The sequence below is a fragment of the Mya arenaria genome, chromosome 9 (assembly GCF_026914265.1).
Source record: "Mya arenaria isolate MELC-2E11 chromosome 9, ASM2691426v1".
NCBI classification, from domain to species: Eukaryota; Metazoa; Mollusca; class Bivalvia; order Myida; family Myidae; genus Mya; species Mya arenaria.
Genome location: NC_069130.1, coordinates 28,672,952 through 28,691,285, shown reverse-complemented (window position 1 = coordinate 28,691,285; position 18,334 = coordinate 28,672,952). Strand labels below are relative to the sequence as shown.

At 33.0% G+C, this 18,334-nt stretch overlaps 1 protein-coding gene across 1 annotated transcript; it reads right to left on the bottom strand.

Annotated features, from left to right (window-relative positions):
• Nucleotides 1–288: 288 nt before the first annotated feature.
• Nucleotides 289–17,485, bottom strand: LOC128245328 (uncharacterized). Its single transcript, XM_052963452.1, has 12 exons — nt 17,368–17,485; nt 15,126–15,505; nt 13,722–13,804; nt 6,950–7,073; nt 6,111–6,235; nt 5,186–5,272; nt 4,724–4,810; nt 4,390–4,478; nt 3,738–3,960; nt 3,211–3,333; nt 2,561–2,720; nt 289–1,904 (listed from the first exon to the last, which is right to left on the bottom strand). The coding sequence occupies exons 1-12, from the start codon at nt 17,467–17,469 to the stop codon at nt 1,721–1,723; spliced, it is 1,767 nt and encodes a 588-aa protein (XP_052819412.1). The 5' UTR covers nt 17,470–17,485; the 3' UTR covers nt 289–1,720.
• Nucleotides 17,486–18,334: the final 849 nt, after the last annotated feature.

Sequence of the window (18,334 nt, the reverse complement as noted above, 5' to 3'; positions counted from 1 at the left end):
GTGGATACAACGCTGGACTGCAATTTTGGCGACACGGGTTCGAACCCGGTCTCTGACACAATTTTTTTTACATTTTGGTATTTTTTTTTTTACAATTATAATATCAAAGCGTAACACATTCTATTAAATAATTGTCCTGAGATTCGTTACAGAAAAAAAACTTTTTGATGCCAATCTGGTGTACAGTCCCTTTAAGGGGTGGCAGAAAATAAGAGGGGGCGGGTGGGGATAAAAATCTAGCAATGAATTTATAGTTGCCTATGGGTGTAAGTAATAAATATTCAGAACATATTTTTTCTCATTTATTGAAAAGTCATAATGGCTATCACAGAATGGAATGTATGCAAATAGACTAAGGTGAAATATGTTAAACGCTCAATACCATTTTTATAACTATAAATCTACTTTTAAATTTATAAATAAACATTATTGCATGTACATATAGAGGATAGAACATCAGAAATCATTTGATATGGTATTTATCTGACTATTTTCCAAAATTGATAAAAATGAGCCATGTTAGGTTTTTATCAATTTAAACAAACAAACAAATATAATAAATTTAGTAGTGAATGACAACAAAATGTAATGTCATATTCTATGTATAACATTTATACTAACTTGATGATTTACAACACTAAATACATAAAATGTCGCTATTTAGCCGCAACATTTTCAAGGCTAGTGATTTATGATCTCATATGAAAAGTAAATAGACTAGTTATATATATCAAAAGTTATATTTAAGGTATTTCCTGATAGCGACATTATTTATGATATAATTATTCTTTATTTTCCCAATTACCTTTACTTTAAGCAAGCCAATTAAACATATATACATGTAGTCTTATGATGTAAATACATTAACACAAGATTCTATGCATTTAAAGCAACATACAAACATATTTATAACAATATTTTATATATATATATATATATATATATATATGTACCAACAGCAAACTTAAATAAATAATATTAAATTTGTCTTTTTGTTCATTCTTGTAACAAATTGTTTTATTTCAATTATCTTCTTATCCAATATCATTTATCAGTGTATCAAATTTCAAAATGTTCAACAAAGTTGTCGAATCTGGGTTAGTTGGCCTAATTATTAATTATAAATACAAAGGAAACTATGGTCACAAAGTTTTCAATCAAGCTATTAATGTGTATCATTGTTTTTTCAATATGATCTTCATTTTAGAACATGCAGCATGTTCGCTCAAGCACAACAATAGCAATGGATAATAAATCACTGCCATCCCTCAATCTGTATACACCAATCAGTAGATGGAGCACTCCTGATCATTTCTCAGATCAGATATTATTTTGGTATTCCATCCTCTTCCTGAATGTCAAGATTAGGATTATAAGAATAGCCCCATTTCTCCGCACCAATTAGATCATATAAGAATTTTAAATGGGCCAATCAATCACTGTGGCACCTATTTAATGTTAAAAGCACCAATCAGATTATAGAACACTGGAGAATCCCATACCAGTACACCAATCAGATGCAAAAACGCTGGGATATCCCATACCAGCACAACATTCGATGAAAGAACACTTGGGAATTTCTTTCCTGTGCACCAACCAGATGCAAAACACTGGGGAATCCAATACCATCTCACCAACCAATGAAAGTTAACTTGGGAATTTATTTTCTGTGCACCAATCAGATGCCAGAACACTGGGGAATCCCTTGCCAGTGTACCAATCAGACGAGAGAACACCAGGACATGTAGCCCTGTCCCTGAACACTCCCCCTTCTTGAGCTAGCCCTGCTGCCCTCAGGACTTTCAGAGTCTGTGTCTGTGAATTCAGCTTCTGATTCTATGTCCGAGTTCTCTGCAAACCTCGCAAGTTGTGGTGAAAATACAGCGGACACTGTGGCATCTTTACTGTAATGATAAAGATCTTAATTAGGATGGCTTTTGGCTCCCCATGTTGAAATATCAATACAGTTATGTAATGTTGATATAACTTTTCAAAAAGTTGCCTATTTTGGGTCATTAAAGACACAGATTATGTAGATCTATATAAGTCATCATATGACCATATAGTATTTTAGTTATCGTGTCTTAGGAAACATAGTTTGTAACTCAGAGCACTTTGAAAATGTTTTGGGTTGTAATTTACTTTTAACAAAGTTGGAATGATACAAACTTAATACGAAACATAACTCAAAATGAAATTGATATTTAATTACCCGATTTCCACTTGAAACATTGTACTAAATTTGAAGTGATCATAAACAGTATACAAACTTTATGGAGTTAGGAAATGGTTTGTTGACATGCTAAAATGTTTGGCTGTTAATCTATAAAACCAAAAAGATTCAGGCGAAAAGAAAATGTTAAGTGTTTCAGGCATCACAGCATTCAATTTCTTCACACATCTTCATTTTTGTTTATTCCACAATATCAGTCTTTATTCCTCTTTTTTAGCCAAAATAAGATGATTTTTGGGGAGAAATGTCTACAAGCAATTATATTTTTAATGAAAAACATGAATTCCTAGCGAATTATATAGGACCATTTCAAACAAAGTATATCACCTTTTGCTGGGCACCTGGTTCCAGACCTGTAGCTCCATTCCCGCGGTTGCCATGGTGATGACCCCAGGTGATGTCTCCTGGCAACAGAGGTCAAGTATTCTTCCAGTGTCACTGTCATCAATGGTTGCCATGTACACAGGGTCAGAGGTTATGTCAAAAACTGAGAAACAAGAATGAACAGATTTTTAATGAACTCCCAGAGTATAAAAATAAAATCTTAGTTTTGAACCTTTAACTGCAGCTCATACAGTAAACTATTTTACCAAAATAATGTTTACCACCTTAATTTTATATGATATTTTTAACGTAAGTGAATTTAAAGTTTTAAACTCTAAGTGGCTTAAACGTTATTAACATTTGCATTGTAATTCAAACTCTTGAAATTTGATATGAATAAATTGAAATGAATTAACAATAGATAATACACTAGATTAGGTACTATGGCGGTCAAAAAAAGTAAGAAAAAACGGATAAAATGTTTTAATGCTTTGTTTAGTAACATAAGGAAAAAATCAAATTGAAACAATAATTCAATGTCCCTTTATATGATCTATAGTATGCAGGTAATATTTTTAACATATTCTGCGGAGAATAATTGCTTTCTGTCTTTTGTAACATTCTGGGTGAATAAAATTAAAAGAACGCTATACCATTCAGGTATCCATGTCCGGTGTCAAGGTCATACGCCGAGGTGACCATTACATCACCATGGCAACACAGAGTGTCTGTGATTCCAAACTCCTCGCGGTGGTTCGCTAGTTTCTTCACCAAACCTGGCAGGAAGATGGGAACAAAAAAAGTTGACATTTGACATCACAGATAAGAAACACAAGAACTCCTCGGAATTTGATGTGTCATACTTATATTCATACAATTTGTTAGAAACACTGGAACTCTGTGGAATGGGATGTCCCTTGGATATCGAGCCAACAGGTTTCAACTGTTTAACTCCACCTGGTCCACATTTAAATTTACTGAGACATTATGTCCACAAACACTGTCACCAAGTTTCAATATGATTTGATAATGAATTTGCAAGAAATTATCTGCCCAACAATTTAGCTAAAATAATTTGGAATAAATAAACAATGCTCAAAGTTTATTGTAAGAAAGGCCATCAGCCCATACCCATACAAAAATGAGCATACATATATAATACAAACTAACAACCTCTCACCTTTTCTCCAATTCAGGATTTTTACGTTGACGCCATCATCCCCATACACAAGATTATCCCCCTTGACAGCCAGCGCCCTCACCTGCCTCATGGTGACCGTGTGGCCTGAGATGTCACGTGTATTCTCCGACACGTACACACAGTGGAGACTCCTGTCGCGCACTTCGAACCCCTTGATTTCGCTATCAACTCCTGACGATGTGAAGATATGGTTGCCTGTAACCTACAAGGTCAAAATTTTAATACAATTGACAGCAAAGAGAAAAATCAAAGAGTGCCTTAGTGCAATAACTCAATCACTGCATAAAGAAATAGAAGCAGCTGTTCAGGTCTTGCATTCAAGATGCACTCTCACAGATTGACTGTTTTAACCTTGATAAACTTACAAAGAATCATCTTTATTCTGTTTGTTGAACAAAAATATTTTTTTGTACAATTTCTAAAAAATAAAAAAATTCAGTTAATGGGGGAAGGGCAGAAAAGAATCTTTGTTGGTGGTGATTTCATACCTGGTTTAAGACGCTCACATTTACAAATGTTAGTTTTATCAAGTAAATTTATAGCTCCACTATTCGAAGCAAAAGATGGTTTGAATCTGAGCTCATACCTGAGACTGTTCATAATCATGGCCCAAGAACTCTGACATACTTACACACAGTCCTGTAATTGTGTCACTGTGGGCGTGTTCAGACGTGATGTTTTCTTTATCCTGCACGTCCCATAACTCCAGCTTACCACCAGCTGAAAAATGGAAATATTCCTGAGAAGGTATATGTATTTATTATCGGAATTGAAAATGTTAAAAACATAATTTTATTACAGAACAGCTGATTTTATAAATTTCCTTGATATAAAATTTCCTTGATATCAACTTTATAAATCCAGTTTTATTAGCTTTATTTTGATTTTTGAAAACTTATGCTATTTAGGTGTGGAAGATGACACTATTAAATCTTTGAATTAATTGCCTTAAAAATGTTATATACCTGAAGCAATGATAAGCCAGGCATTCTGTCCGTAGTAAGCCACCTTTGTGATGGGGTTGTACGTGTAAATGGTGGTAAGCAGCTCTCCTGAACATAAAATGAAGATAAGAAATGTCAACCATATTGCATGGCGCTGTTCAAGACGCCAAGTCTCACGAGATCTTGTGACTTCTAAATATTGCTAAGGGGTTCCAATTTGCAGCATAGCAACCATATGTTGCTAATGTAAACATTCATTGGACAATTGCACTTGATTTTTGCTTGATTAATACTGAGAATTATTTTTATTAAAAAATGACTGGTGTTATTTTACAATTATAGTTAAAAAAAAATATATGCATAGAATTTAACATTTTTATTTCAAAATAATTTGTAAATTGATTATACAACAATTATTAAATCTGTCTGAGAAACTAATATGTCTTTGCCTTATTGCAATTGTTAACCTAAAGCACTACTCACCAGTCTCTGCAATCCAAAGTTTCAGGTTACAGTCCGTCGATACACTGAAGACGATGTGGAGGTTTTCTGACACACCAAAATGGCTGCCTAAAACAAAGGTAAAAATGTCCTATAATATGCTTTCAGGTGTTTTTTTCAAGATTTATCAGTGAAATATGAACTTGATATTTCTATATTTTGAAATTAAAGGTTTTTAGCCTGTTTCCTTGTTAGACAAATGTCAGCACAAAAAGAGCTTGGACAAAATATCAACTTCATTTACCTACCCTTTTATTTTAAATCAAATTTCATGCTTTAATGCAAAAAGAAATGACTATCATTAGCCCCAGGTGAACACTTCACCAGATAGAGAAATGTATACATTCCACTCTGTGATGGCACTGACCCAAGTAACTCCAAATTAAGCCCTGGGCTCCCTTTCAATAAGATATCTTAGTCGTAAACCTTACACTGCTTAAGAGTGCTCGGGCTGAACTGAAAGTTACAGGAAGAATCTATGTGATTAATGTCCTTAAGATATTTTTTATTGAAATGCAGCTTACGCAAAAAACAAATTTAGATCTAGAAAGTAACGATCATAAGCCCTACAATCTTGAATGAAATAAAAATATTTTTGAGCAAAATTTCACGGCGCATTTTACCATATAACACACAGCATAATTGAAAACAAGTTTAATAACATCATATGGTATAACTCACTTTTAAAAAATAATTTTCTCACAGAATAATAATTCTAAAGCACTGAAAATGCTTAGAAAATGCATAAATGATGACTCATATTTATTTCTTCTTTGTTAGAAAACATTGATAAATAGAAAAACAATTATAATTTTTAAGATTTTGAATCTTGTATATGGTGTATATTGGTAAAGAGTTGAGATTGAGAAATGACTTCAGTATTTTTGTGAATTAGGGCCTAACTTACTTATCTGCGGGCACTGTTTCGCGGGCAGGATGAGAACATCAGTGATGGAGCCCGTGTGACCGCCCAGGCACCGTAGTTCTCTTGCACTTGGCTCCAGCTTCCAGACACGGACAGTTGTGTCTCGACTGTAGCGAATCAAACACATTGTTGCATAGCTAACGCATTAAAACATATCACATACACTGTAACATATATACAGCGTGCCTTCATGCATTCTTACAGCATAAACACAGGCAACATTTGTGATGACTCCTTATTTTACATTTGAAATAATTTCTAATTGCTGAATAATCACAGCGACAGATTATCTATTGTTAAAAAAGGTGATTGACAATTCAAGTTTGTATAAAACCGTAGCGGATATTAGTAACTTTGAATACCATTCAATGATTAAATGACCTTGAAGTGCAATACCATTTAAACAATGATGCCATAACCTGTATGTTTTCTCTATACAAAATACTGGGGAAATGTAAATATTATAATTATTTTGAATAACCTGGGCCCAATTTCTCAAAACTTCTTAAGTCCTTTATAACCGGATTAAGCTAAGCTCACTATTTTTGTTTTTCAATAATTTGCGTAATATTAACTTCTTCAAGAACTTTTATACTTTAGATAAGAATTAAATTTATGATAATCACAATAAACCATTTTCCTTTCATAAAAGCTAAATTCAAGTATGTATTTTAGCTAATTGAAATAAGCTACTTAAGCCTGTTATGCTTAACAGTTATGAGAAATCGGGGCCTGTAATTTAACCTGCCAGACACAAAGAGGTTATCAGATTATGGACTCAAGAACTGACCTAATATAAATAATAGTGTAATGTAGCCTACCTGCCGGACACAAGGATGTTATCAGCACAGTCTACAGTCAAAATGAGGTCATTATGGCCCTCCAGAACTTGTACATTGAAGCTGGAGCTTCTCCATTTCTCAACCAGTCCAGACTTGGTTTTACCTGAAAAACAGAAGGAGTAATGAAGGGGTGTTGTAGGTCCAGCTTCCTCAAGATTCCTAAAAGAATCAAGATATTAAACGGCTTAGTCAAGATAAAGTGGACATTTAACTTTTCCAATGTTATATGCTGGTTTTGGCTTTCATTTACATAAGATCTTTGACACTTTAATGTATTTTGATAGTACTCAATAAGACCTTTCCAGCAATATGTAGTTTTATATATATTTTCTCAATGGTTTTCCAAATATACCGTTTGAAATGTCCAGAAATGGCCATATTTTGGATGTTAGCTGTTGCACCCAAAAATAGCCATTTTTTAAACATATAGCTCATAAAGGCAATCTTGGATACATTGCTAAAATAATGTTTTCCAATTAAGAACACCATTCTTATTTACACTACTTTTTACGGAATGAAAATTGTACAATATTATAAATTGATGAAATTATGTGGAAAATTGTAAATGTGTACACTTGTTATACATTTTCCTTTTTTCACCCTTACTTATTCTACAATGAAAAAGTACTACTAAACTTTGTGTATTGAATAATAGAACACCTATTATGAATACATAGAATATTATAACACATGAAAATCACAAACATTTTTACTAAAGGTCTTCAACTCATTTCTCATAACTTTGCCAAAATGACGTTTTTTTGTATAGTCCGTAGCCCCACTTTTCAACATGTCCTACAACTGTGACATGATTATGTATTACAATGACAATCTGTTTTATACTCCCAGGCAATGGCAGCAAGCTATCACAAAAATATTTAGCAGCTAGCATACTGAATGAAGAATCAACAGTCAAAACTATTTTGTCTGTAGCCCTGTATAGTCCGTAGCCCCCCTCAAAATTATTTTTAAATTGAAAGGTCAGATCATAATTACAGCTTGCTTTTAATAAAACAGAATCATGAAAGTAAAATGAAAGCAAACATAGTTTAAGGGAGAATAGAAATAAGAACTTGTCTTAAATATATGTACATAACGAAGGTTTTAATCCGTAAATACAGAGCAGATTACAATCAGTTGTGTTTAAGATTCATTCAGTGCAATATAATGGTGTTAAAATGTAATTTCAATGTTGTTTAATAGCCTCATATTGATATTATACAAATTTTTTGGTGTTCAGTTATAATCTTTTTGACATAAGTATAAACACATAAATGATAGTTCAAGGGGCTACGGACTATACTGCTTTTATGTCATAATTATCTACTTGATGTCAGTATTTAAAAGAAGACTTTTTTCACATTCTGTTCCATGTTTTGTACTTCATACTGTGCATGTGGACCTTCAACATCAGTTAGGTTGATTGTATCATGTATATGTACTAACATAATATCAATCAACAGTTCATGTTTATTCGTGAACTACAAATATTATGCCCCAAATTTTTGTTACATAAATTAAATATAAATTTATGTAAAAATGATAATTGTAAATTACACATATTTATTTTATTTGGATAATATGTATATTTTGTTAAATAACTCAGAATTACTTATTTAGATTTATAGTTTTAGAATAACTATTATGACTAAAACTCCTTTTCGAACTTTGCATGTCTATACATCATGTAAACATATTAATGCCTGCAGCCTGTATAATATTTTTGGCAGTTTATAAATATCTTTTTAGATTCTTAACTTGTTTTTAAGTTTAATAATTTGGCCACCTTAGGCTAAGTGGTTTCCTTTAATTACCTTAATTGATGTCAACCTATCATATATTTTTCTTCAAAACAGTAGCACAATCCCTCAGGATACTCAGCTTCAATTTTAGAATTTTTTGTACTGACAAGTTAATGATTTAATGATGCTTATCAAATCTGAGATCTGTATCATATTGTTAAAAACTTAGTATTTAAGATGAAGCCTGTGTCCTGAAAATCAAAAAGGACTTGATTTTCAAATAAACTTCATCTTCGTTATTCAGCTCAGTCAGTGAAGCTCCCATTTTCGGGAACAATCTCCTCAGCGACCCGACAACTCCCGCGACCTCCTATTTTGACAACTCTCGACAGCCGCACTAAGCGCGTCCCGACCGGCATAAAAGGTTTGGTGGGGAAACCGGCGATTAATGACAACGCCAGCAAATCGACAGTATTACCTGCGCAGTACAGTCAGTGAGCAACAGCCACCAGACGCTGTGACAGGAACTGCCTACGAGGATTCACTTAACCTAAGTGATATTAGTGACTCGGCCGTCGAAGAGACTCTTGTCTTTGAGGTTATTAGGGAAGAGGAAACCGAAATGGGAGCAATCACATTGCCAAAGTTTTCTGGAAACCCAAGGAACAGGGCAGAAGACTGGCAAGTGTGGTGCACTGATTGGGCTGAAGAGAAGATGAAGTACGAGCAAGAATTTCTTCAAACGTATCATAAGAATGAAAAGCTCAGAAGATAAACAATGTTGCATTAAGATTTCAATATACCGTGATGTTCTGTAAGTTTACAAATGACTAGGTACACCCTTTATTTTTTATGCGCGCTTTTCTGTCTTATCTTCTTCTATCTTGACTCAGTAATGATTCTGATTTGACAAACCTATTGCAATATATAGGTGCTTTTGACAAGCTTGTTGAAATAAATAAGTGCTCTACATCTCTCTTCTTTCTCAGAATCGTTGCTGGTGTTTTAAAACCCTTTCTAACTTTCAGGGATACCAGGTGTTGTATGAATCTTACCAGTTCTCATGTTGACATTATTGTTTTTCTTGTGCTATTGTTATTTCTTCACTACAGTAATTATATACTAATAGATATTTTACATTCCGACATATATCAAAACTGTGTTTAGAAATCACATGCAGACGTCAATATGTCCTCATTGTTGAGGTCACACTACAATATACCTAGTTTTCTTCAACTTTTATTATGCCTATAACAAATGAGTAAAAGAAAGTTGGACATTTTCATGACATGATATACTATACCAACAACACGACATGCCATACTCATCGATTTATATATAACTATGTATTATTTTGTTTCTCTACATATATGTCACTGCATACTTGTTTAAGGTAATTTGATTTGCTTTTGCTTTACTATGTTTATGTTTAATATTATGACCTAAAGGTTCAACCCTTTTCAAACTTTGGGGACCAAAGTCTCCGTAGTAGGGGGGAATATTATGCCCCAAATTTTTGTTACATAAATTAAATATAAATTTATGTAAAAATGATAATTGTAAATTACACATATTTATTTTATTTGGATAATATGTATATTTTGTTAAATAACTCAGAATTACTTATTTAGATTTATAGTTTAAGAATAACTATTATGACTAAAACTCCTTTTCGAACTTTGCATGTCTATACATCATGTAAACATATTAATGCCTGCAGCCTGTATAATATTTTTGGCAGTTTATAAATATCTTTTTAGATTCTCAACTTGTTTTTAAGTTTAATAATTTGGCCACCTTAGGCTAAGTGGTTTCCTTTAATTACCTTAATTGATGTCAACCTATCATATATTTTTCTTCAAAACAGTAGCACAATCCCTCAGGATACTCAGCTTCAATTTTAGAATTTTTTGTACTGACAAGTTAATGATTTAATGATGCTTATCAAATCTGAGATCTGTATCATATTGTTAAAAACTTAGTATTTAAGATGAAGCCTGTGTCCTGAAAATCATAAAGGACTTGATTTTCAAATAAACTTCATCTTCGTTATTCAGGTATGTTGTCATTATTTTTATATATTACTTTTTTGTGTTTAACTCAATTTATTTTATCAAAGTACTTTTAAATATAATAGTTTTAATATTTTGTGAATTTATTGTTAAAACATTTAGAAGTTATATTCATATAATAACAAGTTTGAATTATGTGGAAATTATGTTATTCAATTATTTGTCTTAAAATATGAACTCACTTAGAAATGTACAGATGTTATTTCTGTTTGCAAGTATTTATAAAGTTCATTTTATTAAAGTTATTAAACAAACAATTATTAAATTAAACTAATTGTAATATGAAATGTTGTCAACCAGTTAACCTTTCACATGCATTTTTAAAAGCGAGTTGTATGCTAATTTCCCCAAATTAGTTTAAGTATAGTAACATCTATTTGTACTTTGTGTTTATTGATATATATATATATATATATATATATATATATATATATATATATATATATATATATATATATATATATATATATATGTGTGTGTTTGCTTTCAAAATAAATAAAGGACTTGATTTTCAAATAAACTTCATCTTCATTATTCAGCTCAGTCATTGAAGCTCCCATTTTCGGGAACAATCTCCTCAGCGACCCGACAACTCCCGCGACCTCCTATTTTGACAACTCTCGACAGCCGCACTAAGCGCGTCCCGGCCGGCATAAAACAAATGCACTTGGTTGTTTTATGTACAAAGTACTTAAGGGTTAAAATGTCTGTGTGTGCGATATCTAGCTTGTTAATGTTTACCAGGAAGTTTCGCATGAAATCAAACGGGTATGTAGGCAGAGGCTCAATTACAGCTTCGCAATCGCGCAACAATTTTTTTAAAAGTGATAAATTTATGAGCATTAAACAATGCAAATTTAATCACTTAGTGTGTTGTTAGCTTTTTATTGCTGTTCACATGTGTATAATTTGCATAATTATAAGAAACCAATAATACGTATTGATACGTCATGCATTATTTCATGCTAAAAGTTGTGTTATTCTGCGCTTGAAAATAAATTTAAAAAAGCACTATAGTCACTAGTGCTTTTTTAAATTCATTTTAAAGCACAGAATAACACAATTTTTGCGGGACAAAAAAGCCTTCATGAATCTTCCCCATTTGAATGAATATACAGTGGCTTTCTTTATATGGAGAATGCATCTCTTATAGTTAAAAAAAGAAAAAGAAAATGAAATACCAGTTTAAATAGTTTGAAATTTGCACATAAATGAAATACTTCACTTATATTAATGCCAAGAGATTTCTTAACATATACTTGAAGTTGTTATGGCACAAAGATACAAAGCAGGTAATGGCAGATGATAGCCCAATCAAATCTAAGTCAGGATTGGTATTCAATATACAACTTAATTTAATGTTAATATTTATGTAAAAAGAAATAAGTATATATTGGTATGAAAATAATATTAACACAAATTAAGTCAAACATTGGTTAATCTTTGATGCTTATATGTGTCTCAGTTCTGTCAATTTAGGAGATAATTTTCTGAGAAATGCTCAGTTCTGTGCATTTCCCTGAAAGCACTGTTTCAACAGGTAAATATACTATATCATGCTATTATACACTTTTGAACATTTAATGTTTCAATTTACTTCAATTTTTAACCTTTTGATATTAAGTAAACACATAATTAAGCACATGCGGAACCTAGCCTGTATAGTCCATAGCCCCTTCGTAACAAGTATAAATGCAAGATAAAAAGCTTCTGTTACTATTTCTTTACATCTTCTTTTGTTTCTGCAAGTTTGACTGTTAATAGCAATTTTTTTAAGTTGGAGACCTAGTGCTACAAGCACTTAAAATAGTTTTCATGTCAAGAAATGACTGTTATTTCGCTGGTTGTTTCCACGTTTTAGAATAAAGTGTCATAAATTACATATTTTGCTGAGGTAAATGTTCAAGGGATGATAGGGCCTGGGGATGATCAGTTGGTAAAAGATGATACTTTTGCTGTATAATGCAAACAGATAATTATGTTTCCAGAATGATTACTGTGTTTGTATAGTCTGTAGCCCCTCTGTAGCATAAATTTGTGACTCAAGCTTTTAAAAAAATAAGAAGTGTAAGTCATTCAAGACTTTGTATGCTAACAAAAGACACCTATATGTTTGATCTAAAAGGAAATTTGATTATATTGAGCTGTTATCTAAATAATTCTGCTAAATATAAGTGTGACTTCTTTTCTGCTTTTGATGGTTCTTGCAATCCTACACATATAAATATTTTCATTTGATTCAGAATCAAATTTTTGGCTCAAATGTTTAATGTTTACACATTACCAGTACTTTATGAGCAAAAAGAAGGTAGGAAGGTTGCATCTACTTTCCAAACAAAACATGTTATGCTTCAATATGCATAGTCCGTAGGCCTACACGTCTACTTGTATATATCAGTCTGTAACTTTTTTATCAGGTCTGCTACAAAAGAACAGTTTTAGAACATAATGCTTGAAGCATTAAGCTTGCAAACTCATATTGAATTTTAACGATTTGAACCACTTTAAAAATTGACCTTCGTGCAACACAAGTGTCCACTTTATCTTGGCTAAGCCGTAAAGCATGTGTTAAATGTAGGACATATTTATTCAGGAGAGCCGAGATGTTGACATGTAATGGTATAGTGAACAGTTTCCTGCCACCAAATTCTGCTAGTGTCTTTCACTACAAAAAAATATTGAAAATAATGTATTTTTTTCCAATTGTTTCTTTTTGTGACTTATACAACTTTTATTGCACCTCTCAAAATCAGCTTAACCAAACTACAGGACATGGGTCCATCACCCATTTGCTGAAAATGAAAGTAGATAAGGAGAGTAAGGCATTGCCACTATTCCATCTATTTCACTGAAGATATTCGCTGTTAACAACTCAAATCAACATTGGTAACTTATCTGATATTACACACCATTTTCTCATTAATGGAACCATCTTACCTTTCTCAGTCTTCAGCTTCTTGGTAGGAGACACGTCTGGGCTACTTGGCTTCTTAAACACATCCTTCTCCTTGGTCACTGCCCTTCAAAAGAAATATTGCATTTATTAATAACATGATGTACTTTTCTTATAATAATATGTTTTCAATATATGTTCATGATGCCTTAAAGACCTAAGGAAATTAATACACTTCTTTTGTATGTGCACATCTGCAGAATACAGCAAAATTGGTTTAAACCTGAATATGAAGCACAAAGGCATATACACATTTATAGAGCTTCCAAATTTGGTCAAACCTATGAAAAGGTGTATGTTTGCAAAAATTCCATAGCATAATGACTAAAACATATTCTTGTAATGAATACATGTACTTTCAACTTCTTTGTTTTATATAAGTATAGATGAGTGTTTGTGGACTTATTAACCAAATATTTACACCTCAACTTCCATTCCTTAAATGAACTGCCTTTCGGCAATTGCGTTCATCAATCGATGAACGCAACATCTTCGGATATGTTCGGATCGTAATTCATTGCATAACAATATACATGAAAGCTATTGATCTTGTTATTGGTTGTATTGTGTCTGCAGGTCCCGTAAAATATAGATCAACATTTTTAAAAGTGTTAGTTTATTATATTTTAAATGTATTGGTACCAGAAGTGTTTCAATTTTACGTTTCAAAGTGATTTCAAGTGGTTGATCTTTTCCCGCGTTATTGTGACGTCATTTGAAAAAAATGTTTCCGGTTATAGTCGGGTCGTTCTATTTACCGAATGGGTAAGAACGGATTACTGAAAGGTTACCTTAAATGAAATAAAGTATTTTTTAACAATTCTTGAATGAAATAATGAACTATTGGTGTAAATATAAGGAATGAATTGCGGGGTTGATGTCATTATCAGGGATATGAACGCAATTAGGTTGGTCAAAGTACGCGTGGAGTCCTTCGGACTCCACACACATTGACCAACCCAATTGCGTTCATACCCCGATAATGACATCAACCCCGCGATTCATTCCTTAATTGAATATGATTGAAACTTGCAGAAACAATCTTGGCTATATGTTCAAAAGTTTTTCTTACAACTGTTCAAACCTGTGCATAACAAAGATAAGGTTAAATAGCTGTGGTCTCAATCTTGAATAATGAGCAAAAAGCTCTTCTAGTGACAATGTACTTTTTATGTAGACAAGATTTTAAATTATTCACTACTTAGAACTTTTACCGATGAAGGTGATTATAATTACTGAAAATCATACAATTTATTTACAAGTTTTTTCCAAGTCCTACTGCATGTGCTGAAATTGGCCTGAATATGATTTTTTTATCAATAACTCTTCATATTATTCAGGTAAAATTTGGAACCAATAAATTAATAATACGGAATAATTCCAAATACCTTTTGGTCATAGTTGATCCAGCATCAGCATCCGTTGCAACTTTCCCACCATCACTTCCAACACTGTTTTTTTCATCAGCAGCCTCACCATTACCATTGTTATCATTCCTACTACTGTTGTTAACATTCCCTGGGTTCAAGTCCTTTATCACTTTAACCCATTCATTCTCGTCAGCTTCCTCATCGTCCACTGAGACATTCACATCAACCTCAGATACAGGAGGTTGGGCAAAATCACTCTGTGATTGACTGGTATTGCTATATGATGCAGCAGTTGATGAGCTGATGTCATTGTCATCTTCTCCCACTGAGATGGAGGGATTTGTGTTGTCATGAAGTAGACTCAGAAGCTCTTCTCTGATACTGTTCTTTTTGATACACTGAATAACAGTAAGAATAATAAACTATAAATAATGATAATATTTTAAACATATATGTATTGATATTATAAGGTACACTTAAGTTAGCTGAGGTTTTTACACGAGGGCTTTCTAATCCTATCTCACAATAGTACATTGTTAATGTTAAACTACCCAAGCCGAAAAAAATAATTTGGTTCAGGTTACCTGACCCTACCTATAAATTAGGTAGATTACCGATTTTATAGTTCATTGGTATTTATTTCGTTTTAAAAATATATATACTTATTTTCTAAGTGTGTGTTTTAATATGAGGTTTGAAATCTTTAAAGATTAATACAGCAGAATACGTTACCATTCTCCAATGAAACAATAACGTTCTTACATAAAGTCTATCAATTCAAATAAAACAAGATATGTTTGTTAAACATTATGCCCCACCTGAGCGCCATGTTGTCAGGATTATATAGACAATTGAATGAAATATGCATGGACTGAAATGACAGCTGATTTGTCACTGACATTTGATGCCGTTGAGGCAGTTTTAAGAGTATGGCCATTCAAAGTGTGAGGATAGAGTGTGTTATGACCATGAACTTTGACTCTATGACCACAAAATCCATAGGAACCATCAGCTGGTCACCAAAAACCTAAATGTCAAGTCTGAGGGCCATGGGTATAGGCATTTTCAAGTTATGACACAGACAAGCTTTTTTCATTCAAGGTCACTGTGACCTTGACCTTTGACCCGATGACCCCTAAAATCATAAAGGGTCATCTACTGGTCAGGCGCAAGTCAAGTTTGAGGGCCATGGATGCAGGCATTGTCGAGTTATCACTCGAACAACATTTTCACATTAAAGGTCACACTGACCTTGACCTTTCACCCTATGACTCCTAAAATCAATAAGGGTCATCTTCTGATAAGGCCCCATTTCCATGTCAAGTTTGATGATCATAGGTCCAGGCATTGTTGAGATATCACTGGGAGAAGATTTGTTAACTTTTTTGAGTTAAAGGTTACTGTAACCTTGACCTTTGGCCAGATGACCCCAAAGTCAACAGTGGTCACCTTCTGGTCAGGCCCAACCTTCATGTCAAGTTTGATGTTCATAGAATCAGGAATTGTCGAGTTTGCTTTCAAGGTCACTGTGACCTTGACCTTTGACCCCTAAAATCAAAAGGGGTCATCAACTGATCTGGCCCAACCTCCAAGTCAAGTTTGAGGGCCATGGGTGCAGGCATTGTTGAGTTATAACTCAGACAACCTTTTATCATTCAAGGTCAATGTGACCTTGACCATTGGCCCCTAAAATCAATAGGGGTCATCTACTGGTCAGGCCCAACCTCCAAGTCAAGTTTGAGGGCCATGGGTGTAGGCATTGTCAAGTCATCACTTGGTCAACCTTTTACCATTTAAGGTCAATGTGACCTTGATCTTTGGTCCAATGACCCCCAAAAACAATAGGGGCTATAAACTGGTAAGGTCCAACTTCCATATCAAGTTTGATGACCATAGGTCTAGGCATTGTTGAGTTATCACTCGGACAAGCTTTAAAATCCTTTTACCATTAAAGGCCACTGTGACCTTGACCTTTGACCCGATGAGCCCTTAAATCAATAGGGGTCATCTACTGGTCAAGCCCAACCTTCATGTCAAGTTTGATGACCATACATCCAGAAATTGTTGAGTTATCACTCGGACAAGCTTTGGTCTACCCACAGGCCAACTGACCCTACCTGTTTTAGAAACCGATGTCACCCAAACCAAACAATTTTTTTGTCCTCAATTAAAATCAATGTGATGCAAACCGAATTGAGACTTTTAGTAGAAAACATACTATGTCACTATCAATATCAATGTGAAATCAAGTATATATCACCTTTGCCACTTCTTCGTCAGTAAGGTCACGTTCAATTAATTCTAAGTGTTCAATTTGTCGCAGTTTTTTCCTCAATTTTCTGATTTTGGAATACGCATCCATTTTTCATCTGGATACTTCAAACGATTGCTATTTTAAGTAGTCAAAACGGACAAGACAGAAACGGCCAATCCAAGAGGAGTTAGATAGATAGATAGATAGATTTATTCGTGCATATATATGTCACAGTAACAAACCAAATATCTCATAAAGTTATAACACAGACTGATTGACAAAGTATTAGTGATGATATATATACTAAAGCACAACATCATTAGAATGCTTTGGATACATAAGTGCGTTAATAAAGATTTAATTCAATGTGACAAATATATAACACAGGATAACCCATTAAAGTTATTCAACTTATTTCTAATGGGGTCCTTATGACAAATATAATTATTTGCCAAGATCTCAATTGTAAGCTGTTTAAATTAGGTTTTCTTATACAAAAATAACATGCATGTACTCTTGTTATATACAGGAAGCCGGAACCAATATGTGATTATTCATTGCATTCCTTGTGTCTGAGTTAGTAAAAAGTGTTTTAAATGATAAATGCCTTCAAGAAATATATTATTAACATATTTCTTTCATTCCACTGCATCATTGAAAATATGATGTATAGGTCTGTGACTGCATACATTATCAGGCACTTATGAAACAGATCTTTCTTAAATGTTTTGGAATGCATTTATAAAGTAATGAATTTAATGTTAAATCGGAAAAAAAACAACAGTGCATGTTAATATTTCCATTTAATTTGATAATGTTAAGGAATGCATTTATCGTGATTTATACAGTAATTGAATGAAATGAAATGTGTAATCTTAAATTACTGAATATTTTTGACATTCAATCATTTCCATTTAATTTGATAACTAATGTTATTGGACTTACAATGATTATGGGTATTATTATTAGAGAA

Coding starts and splice junctions, on each gene's coding strand:
- LOC128245328 (XM_052963452.1), bottom strand. CDS start 17,469: ATGGATGCGTATTCCAAAATCAGAAAATTGAGGAAAAAACTGCGACAA. Junction 15,506..17,367: donor CTGACGAAGAAGTGGCAAAG/GTGATATATACT, acceptor ACTGTTATTCAG/TGTATCAAAAAGAACAGTAT. Junction 4,811..5,185: donor ACTTTGGATTGCAGAGACTG/GTGAGTAGTGCT, acceptor TTTTATGTTCAG/GAGAGCTGCTTACCACCATT.